The 9,790-nt window shown below is 40.1% G+C and overlaps 1 protein-coding gene across 1 annotated transcript in view; it reads right to left on the bottom strand.

The window, feature by feature from the left end:
• The window catches only part of CNIH3 (cornichon family AMPA receptor auxiliary protein 3), a gene marked incomplete at its 5' end in the record, with an annotated part of 25,573 nt that extends 17,516 nt beyond the window's left edge, over nt 1–8,057 (bottom strand). Inside the window, 2 exons of the mRNA XM_010148707.1 lie at nt 4,967–5,014; nt 7,989–8,057. Coding sequence (XP_010147009.1) covers nt 4,967–5,014; nt 7,989–8,057 — 117 coding nt within the window. The remainder of the gene's footprint in view (nt 1–4,966; nt 5,015–7,988) is intronic.
• Between the last annotated feature and the right edge of the window lie 1,733 nt (nt 8,058–9,790).

The raw sequence follows: 9,790 nt of genomic DNA, 5'->3' as shown, positions 1-9,790 counted from the left end.
GCTGAACCGGCGAAGTTGGGTTATTCAAAAGTTGTCCCTTTAGGGTTTTTTTGTCTGCGTATTTGTTTGTATTTTTCAAGACAGTTCAAGTTCATCTGGAACATCTTTGAGATTAATGTCACCTTGCCTGTGGTTAGATTTCTTGCTGAATTTGCTCTCTTCCAATCATCCCTTTAAGACTTGCAAAAGGAAAAATCAAATCAAAACCAACCAACCAAACAACCCAAAACAAAACCAAATAAAATCAAGAAAAAAGGATTGAGCTCTAGTACAATATTTTCTTACACTTGCAGTTTTATGAATTTTATGCCTAACTTAACTAAAATGCTCTGCTACAGTAGAAAAAACAAGTAAAAATCTGTCTCTTATCTAACTCAATTCCCTGCCAGGTAACTTCCAGTTCCAGTTTTGCTGTTCGTAAATCATTCTTACTTTAGCTTAATGGGGTTTAAAAACAAATATTTGCTGATAATTTGAAAAAGGTCACTTGTACTGTTTAGCAGTGCTTGGCATGAGCAAACTGAAGTCTGAAATACATCTGCTGAGCAGGAAGCAAGTTGAATCAACCCTCCTCCTTAGTAAGGATTTATCAGATTAATTAAAAAATTAGGATGTATAACCTAATCACAACTTAATTTAAATTTCCTCAGAGGTAAAGTAGTAATATTGCAGTGGTTGAGTAATGAAATAGACCATGTTTTAATCTAGGAAATTCCTAATTGTCCTTAGTGCCAAAATAAGTATATCCAACAGGAATCAACCAGGTAGGTAGACTTCTTGAAATACAACTGCAATTACAATTACAATTATATAATATTGATGTTAACATTAACAGAATATATTTTAATAACCCCACCAAAATATTTAATCGCAAAAATCACGGTAGATCTGTATGGCACAGCTCACCCACAGACTCCTCAGCAGGGCTAATGAACTGAGGAAGCCCGTACTGCTGTAAACTGCACGGCTTCCGCTAGCTCATTCACAACTGCTTTGTGTTGCTCTGCATGGCACTGTAGTGTGGCACGGAATCCTATCCTTAGAGGAAAAAAGGCAGTTTAGCCAAATAGAGAGCACAGATACAGACTCCACAGTGTTTGCCACAACTGGTGCGTGCATGTCCTACGTGAATCATGCGACAATTGCAGGACACACCGATGTCCACACAGTGAACGCTGGCGGACACTCAACAATTTAACAAGCACACACATAGAATCATAGAATCATAGAATGGTTTGGGTTGGAAGGGACCTTAAAGATCATCTAGTTCCAACCCCCCTGCCATGGGCAGGGACACCTTCCACTAGACCAGGTTGCTCAAAGCCTCATCCAGCCTGGCCTTGAACACTTCCAGGGATGGGGCATCCACAGCTTCTCTGGGCAACCTGTTCCAGTGCCTCACCACCCTCTCTGTGAAGAATTTCTTCCTGATATCTAATCTAACCCTCCCTGATTTCAATTTGTACCCATTACCCCTTGTCCTATCACTACAGGCTCTTGTAAAAAGCCCTCTCCCAGCACCCTTGTATGCTCCCTTCAGATACTGGAAAGCTGCAATAAGGTCTCCTCGGAGCCTCCTCTTCTCCAGGCTGAACAAGCTCATCTCTCTCAGCCTGTCCCCATAGCAGAGGTGCTCCAGCCCTCTGAGCATCTTCGTGGCCTCCTCTGGACTCGCTCCAAGTGGTCAATATCCTTCTGATGTTGAGGGCTCCACAGCTGGACGCAGCACTCCAGGTGGGGTCTCACCAGAGCAGACTAGAGGGGCAGAATCACCTCCCTCGACCTGACCCTCGACATGTATGGATATACTATAAAGCACCCCAAAGACACCACTGAGTAAAATGACATATCTGTATTCTAAGAGAACCTCACTTTGTGCTGGCTTCAGAAAATACATCCTTCCTCTGGTTTACTTCAGGACAGAAGAGACTTGACCATGGCTACAGACAGTACATAGCTTCTTTATACGTTACCAATGATTCTCCAGGAACCAGAAAACTAGGCTGATCAATTCTAATTCTATAGCACCATAAAATCATGGACCCATGTGTACATGCATGTACACATGCCAGCACCATATATACCTGATTCACATGATCCCTACTTGTTTTAAAGATATAGAAACATCTTCCCCGAACCAAATGTCATAAAGTGCCTGGCTGCAGAAGGATTACATTCTCTGTTCTATTTTGGGAAATGCAAATAAGTTAGATAATATCTGGTGATATATCACATACCTTGGCACCGATGATTAATAATCTTCTCCAAGTACTTTGGAGATAAAACCTTAAGAAACACTTTGCTCACTGGGATCAGATTTATATGACATATCATATGCCCATGTAATAATTGCCAAGAATCCCTTCTAAAACCAGGATATAATGAAAACAAACATATTTTTATAGCCCACCTATAACCTCTTTAAAAACAGATCTATAGCAGATTTAAGCATTAAAAGTTCTAATGACATAAATAGCAAGATACCACTGTTTTCAAAGCCCTTTAGAAGAATTCTCTTACTTCAAGACATAGTAAACCAGTTTTGTTGTTGTTTCATAGAAATAGAAACAGACCTAAAGTCACACAATGTTATAAGGGATATATTTAGTGCTTGCTGAAAGCATCCTAACTGCTGTTTTCCTGTATCTATATGTCCAACACTCAATTTTTCACCGTTTTTCCAGAATTTTCCCCAAGATTGAGTGCTTTCTACTACATAAGCTAAAGCTATTTTTAGTGATTGTCAAATTTGATGACTATAAATCTTTGTAGTTATTGCACCTTCCTCTTCTTGCATATAATCTCTGAATTAAAACAAACGTGTCCCCAAAGAACTTTGAAGAGGCTGAATTAGCAAACTGTTTAAGTGAACCAGAAGCAAGTCAATCCATTATGAATACTGAGTTTGTAATTAGCCAAAATGCTCATTTTGCTGTTCAGAGTGAGACTGAAGCTCAATAAAAATTAAACGCTGATGCAGGCAAGGCATTCCCATGGGACTCACATATATTAGTACATTACAACTCACCAGTTGCTTTATGCCAAAGAAACTGGGACATAGCTTGAGATTGGCTGGCTGCCTAATTGATAAAATGGAAAGCTATTGGTGATAAGTATTTTCTCTTATTTTCATATCCCTAGTGTCACAAACAGGCTAAGTAGGTACTTCAGTGTGGCTCCTTGGAGTCACATGTTCATAACAGTGTCAAACAGATAGGAGTCTAGCTCTGACTGATCAGAAAATGACACTTAGAATCATAGAATGGTTTGGGTTGGAAGGGAACTTACAGACCATCTAGTTCTAACCCCCTGCCATGGGCAGGGACACCTTCCACTAGACCAGGTTGCTCAAAGCCTCATCCAGCCTGGCCTTGAACACTTCCAGGAATGGGGCATCCACAACATCTCTGGGCAACCTGTTCCACTGCCTCACCACCCTCTCTGGGAAGAACTTCTTCCTGATATCTGATCTAAATCTCCCCACTTTCAATTTAAACCCATTACCCCTTGTCCTGTCACTACAGGCCCTTGCAAAAAGGCACCCCCTCCAGCTTCCTTGTAGCCCCTTCAGGTACTGGAAGGTGCTATAAGGTCTCCCCGGAGCCTTCTCTTCTCCAGGCTGAACAAGCCCAACTCTCTCAGCCTGTCCCCATAGCAGAGATGCTCCAGCCCTCTGAGCATCTTCGTGGCATCCTCTGGACTCGCTCCAACCGGTCTATATCCTTCCGATGTTGTGGGTTCCACAGCTGGATGCAGAACTCCAGGTGTGGTCTCACAAGAGCAGAGTACAGGGGCAGTACTTCATAGATTCTGCATGTAGTCACAGCTATGCCTTTGGATCACCCCAAACTAAGAAACGCTAACACAGGCTTTCCCAAAACCTCTAAAGATGAGGATATCAGTTTCTGAAAACCACATATGAATTTAGTTCTTAGCTTGATTAGGACGCAGTCAGCAGTCCACACTTCAGGGATGACCTTAAGCAAAATGCAGAATGATTTAGGTGGCTCCACTACCACTTTGAAGGCAATTTATAGGAACTTCAGTATATACAGAAAAATAGTCTGGAACTATGATTATTTTTACTTCAGTGGGACAGATTCAGGAGAATAACATGTTTATGAAACCCCTCTTTCAAGCTACACATGAGTAACCCATGAATGTATCAATCCTACATTTTTTTCAGCTCCTTGAAATCCCTCAGAAACTGAGGTACTCAGCATCTCCCTTATGTCAAGTCAAAATAAATACTATATCAACTTTCTTATTCAGTCAATGAAAAGAGTTAAACATTTAATACGTAGCTAATAAAATGTTTAGTTTATCAAATAGTAAGCCACTGTTCAAAGAGAGGGTATTTCTAAAGCCTGTACTACAACAGCATCATCAGCGGACAGGGCTATAAAGGCACCCCGAGCTGCAACTGCAAAATAATACACTGCCTTCAGAAAATGTTCCAAAACAAATAGGCTGATGTTCTGAAGTTTCAGTTCTTAGCCAGAAATCCTCCATTATGTCTTACTCTGTCCTTACAAGATGGTCCTGACTTCCACTTCTGCAACAGAATTCAACCTTTCATCAATGGAGTGTGAGGATCATTCAAAAAGCAATGAATGCACATTGTCACTTGATGGCTTTCATTCTCATTAGCTTCACAGAATCACAGAATGTTTTGGGCTGGAATGGACCTTATAGACCTTCTAGTTCCAACCCCCCTGCCATGGGCAGGGACACCCTCCACTAGACCAGGTTGCTCAAAGCCTCATCCAGCCTGGCCTTGAACACTTCCAGGGATGGGGCATCCACAGCTTCTCTGGGCAACCTGTTCCAGTGCCTCACCACCCTCTCCGGGAAAAATTTCTTCCTGATATCTAATCTAAATCTGCCCTCTCTCAGTTTAAACCCATTATTCCTTGACCTGTCACTACATGACAGCTTCACAAATTCTAGGCTAGTTTATGCTCACCTTTCGCAGGAGGAAGCAAATACGCTCAATATTTCTCAGCCGCTCTCTCTGTCAAGAAAAAATTGGGAAAAAGGGAGATTAGACAGTGTTATAAATGAAAGATAATATATTACAATTACAATGGGTCAAGATCGTAATAAATGGCTTCAGGGAATACACATTATTAAGCAATACACATTATTAATCTGAACCAATGGTATCCCACTTCTTACCTACTGCTTGCAAGCCAAATTGTTCACCCATTTCAAAGTCCAATAAATTGTTTTTTCACCTGTTACTGGGTGTGACAATATGAACTGGGGATTCAAGTCTGTGTTGGCCTTGAGCTAGAGGCTGCAACTTCTTTTAAGTCAGCATCTGGCTCTATCCAATGGTGCCAACCTACACCACAGAGACTTGGTCTTGCGTTTCCAGTACCCAACCCTCTGCTTTCAAGGTAATTCTGAATGAGAAGATCAACTACAGGTTGGTATGGCAGCCCTTTCTCTACCCCTAGAGGGTGCCTGAGCAACACACGGTACTAGAATTCAACCCATAAGCGAAGAATATCGTAAATATCCCAGAAATGCCACTTCAAACAACAGATGCACTGATAAATTCATAAATTTTGAAACTCACTGGAATTAAACACTGTGACTCAAAACCCTGAGCTTAGAGCTCGATTCACAGAAAGAAGACAAGTCAAAGACAGGTTTTCTTTTAAATAGCTCATAAGGAGAAATTCACTAGTAAAATCAGATTTTACTCTGCATAGCCCCATTGCTCTAGTTGCTGTGAAAGATTCTATTGCTGGTGACACTGCAGAAGGCAGAGTGACTTTGTTGTCCTCAGAGACTGCTAATATTTTGAATTAGATGTGAGAAAAAAATATTCTGAACAATGATTTTTTTAAACAGGTAATGTAATATACCAATGTGAGAAGCCAACTCTCCCTGAGAGAGCTTTCTGCTCTTCAAATGTTTTAAATTCGCTCCAAGTTTGAGTTTTATTTCTATTGTCCAAAGAAATGTCACTTTTCCTTTCCTGTCCCCAAATTTAAGAAATTTTTAAATAAAGGATCATTTTGGAGAGACAGTGGAAGCTTCATAGGCACCAGACAAATATTGAGCCCCTCTCTGCTGCCTGTGATCTAAAAGAGGTTCGGAAATTTTAGACTCACAGTTGCAAACATGAGAATGAGCATGTGTGAATGTGCCTGTGAAGCTGCAGAAAGCTTTTTTGCCTTTAGTAGGAGGTAAGTGGAGAGGAAAAGATAATCCTTTCACTTTCCTTTAGAAGACAGATGCCTAACTGCAGCTGGCCTTGAAGACGTAGGAAGTCCAATCTCTGAACCGTAGGTAGAGTGTGAACCAGGAAATTTTAATTAAATTCTCAGTACTCCCACTGGTTTGGCCTCTGATTTCTCCCTAATTCAGCCTTCTCTTGTCAAGAAGGCTCTACCCTCTGCCTTGAAAATAGTGTGGAAGATACATGAGTAAACATCAGACATTCTTGTAGTGCAATAAAGAAAACTACCCCACCAAATAAATGTAATACGGGCACGAGCAACTATGCATAGGAAAAGGTGAAAAGACTCTTGACCAGAGATGTAAGAAATAAGAAATATCTGCTAAAAATTTCCCTTTCATGTCACTATAAAAGGCATCAACATGTATACTGTGCAGAAGAAAACAATCTGAGATTATTGCTTGAGTTATCACTGAAAGCTTCATAGAATAAAGTCATATATGTCAACTTATCACAGAATACTTTGCTGTGTTTTACTCGAAACTCTACAATTAACTTCTTGATTACAGCACTAATATGACTGAAACAGGGACTTACTAACATATTTATCCTGGAGACCAATTCCATTACCACTTTAAAATAAAAGGAAATTATCTCCATAGAGCACCTTGCCAGTTTTAGGAGAGGAACAAATTACTAGAATTTGGTACATACAAATACACATTTCTTGTGTGCAGTTCCCCAGATAGGAAGTAAAACCAGATAAAGTCAATTCAAAATCAGATTACTTCCAATAAATTCAGAACCAGATTATTTCCATTGAAGTCCTCTATAGGATTTTTTCATCTAATTTCTTTCTTCAGTTCTCATTCTTTGCTTATGTGCTAGTGAAGAGTAAACAAGTCATCTTATTTGAAGAACCATGTGAAGATTACACTTAAAACCATCAGTGATCTAAGCAGTATCGCAAACCCTCTGCTGAGTTATGAAATAAAGTTAAATGGCAAAGTACTAGCTATGGAATCTGGTTATCATCTGTAGGCAATTCAATAACTTGACACTCTGTAGCGATCAAATTCAGCACCTGTCATAATCATTGTAATTCCCAGTGAGATGACAGGGAGCCAAGTTCTGCTCTCAGTTCTCGTGGTACAAGTCTGATGCATTTTTAACTGTAGTCAGCTAAACCACCCCAGATTACAGCTTTAATTAACAGAGGAATTTTCATATGCTTAAATCTGGGTTGCACTTTGGTTCATTAGGTAAAATCGAGTTTTCAGTCCCAGGGTGACATTTAACCTTTTCCATAGCAGTTGCAGCAGAATGTGTTATTTACTCTCAAAGCACAGAAGAATTTAGGTCCCTGCCATGGGACAGAGGTCTAGGAATGTACATCTCATCAAATCCCTTCAAGCTCGTGACTCATTGAGACAGATAATATGAGAGAGGATGGTTATCCCATACTTGAACACAGAGAAAGCAAATTATTTCAAAAAGGAAAACTTGTGCCGCAGAATGACAAGATAAAAAGAAAGCATTAGCTAGCATCACATTATATACCCTTCCGTTTCTGAACTTCCGAATTATCCTGCCTCCTTCAGCAAAAAGAAAAGCTAATAGCATAAAGAGTCACCATCTGGCTTCCTAAGACTAGCCCAATAAATCAATTTTCCAAACTACAGCTGACGTCACAACAGACTCTACATTCGTTTCCACAGTTGTACTTTCAGTGACAGCTCCGTGCATCTCGCTTTCTTCGGTAGCTCTCGTTTAGCAAGCCACTGGTCGTACTCACTGCGTGGACTGGGTTGCACTGGTCTATTGGGCTTTTGAAGTCTGTCCGAAGTTCATCAAAGGCGATTATCTGAAAAACAGTTTTTTCAAATACTGTAATGAATGCTCATTCAAATCCTTATTTTTACTTTAGGAAATATGGCCTCAAGTTGCATCAGGGGAGGTTTAGATTAGATATTAGGGAGAACATCTTCACAGAAAGGGCTGTCAGGCGCTGGAACAGGCTGCCCAGGGAAGCGTTGGAGTCACCATCCCTGGAGCTGTTCAAGCAACATGCAGAAACGGTGCTTGAGGACATAGTCTAGGGGGTATGGGAGTGTTGGTTTGATGGCTGGACTGGATGATCTTACAGGTCTTTTCCAACCTTAGTGATTCTGTGTGACTAGTTTCTTCCCTTTCCAGAGAAAATATGGGAAACTAGCTTCCCTGATACACTCCTTTAAGAACTAACTACTTAAAACAAAACATGGGATACTCCTACATATGACAGCTAAAACCCATTTATCTATCATTCTGTAAAATCATACCTATCACCTTGCTGCTTCACAGCATTTCTGCTTTCCAGATTTTTTACCCTCAAATTAGCAACGTTTTCTCAAACTTCCAAATGACATAAAACTATTTGATGAACAAATGGGTCTCCAGAATTGATGAAAAGAGTCATTAGCGACCTAAAACACAGAAATGCATCAGATATGCTATTCCAGGTTTAATATATACACAACAGATCTTTTTTATTAGTTGTTAAACCTACCTTCAGATATTAATTCTGAATTAATATCAGCTTAATTACTACTAAGCTGCTATTCATTATCAAGTGAACGCCTCAAAAGATAAACTACTCCAAAGCAAAACATGCCCTTCCTAAAGTCCGGCAGGTTTTTGAACCTTCACCTCAGACCTCATTAACGGAGACATGCCTTTTGCTCGTGTGCTTTAGTTTCCTCCATTAACTGATGGATTCAGACACACCAGTAATCACTGCCTGCTTTTAAAGTATAACGGATAAAAGCACCCATAAATATAATAATGCTTGATAATGTTTTCTTGGAAAGATAACAGCTGTAATAAGCCCCAGCATATCTCATTCTAAGACCTCAAAGCACGTTCTTTATTTTATGTTTGTGTTGTAATAATACCTATCCTTCTGCTTGCTTCACCCAAGGAAGGAAAGCTCACTGTGACAGACACCACGTAAATATATACTAAAACAATGATTCCTCTTTAGACAATTTACAACCCACGAAAGTATTTGCTCTCAATAAAAAGATGAGGGAAGTACAAGGTAGCAGTTGGGTAATTAGCCTGAGTGGAATAACCATTCTATGACACGTCACAGGATGCCTGCTGCCTAGCTATTCAAAAAATAACCCACTGGGTGTCAACACAAACCTGCTGAATAGGTAAAACTCATTCATTTTACAGGTATGGAATGCAGGAGCAGAAATCCTGAAAATGACCTATCCACAATTCATGTAATAACCCGGCGAGAGGCACAAACCTAAGCATTACACCGCATCCCACTCTTAATGATGCATTCATCACGCTGGAGCACATTTAAAATCAAGTGTGTGGCATTTTACGAGAGCACTCTACGTAATTCAATTTAATCATCGCTGACAAGCCCAAGTGCCAAAATAAACCACAAAGAGAATGATAAAACATGATTATAAGTGAAGCATTTCTCCCCATGGATGCATTATCCATACAAGTTAAGAATTAGATCTGTAACAGATGTTTAGACTAAGGTTAAGAAAGCAAATAACAGAAACTGTGAGAGGGTCAGGGGAAAACTGTGAAGAA

This window comes from Eurypyga helias, unplaced genomic scaffold, assembly GCF_000690775.1.
Source record: "Eurypyga helias isolate BGI_N326 unplaced genomic scaffold, ASM69077v1 scaffold38323, whole genome shotgun sequence".
In the NCBI taxonomy this organism is placed as follows: domain Eukaryota; kingdom Metazoa; phylum Chordata; class Aves; order Eurypygiformes; family Eurypygidae; genus Eurypyga; species Eurypyga helias.
The sequence above is the reverse complement of the archived record's forward strand: the minus strand, read 5'-3'. Positions and strand labels throughout refer to the sequence as shown.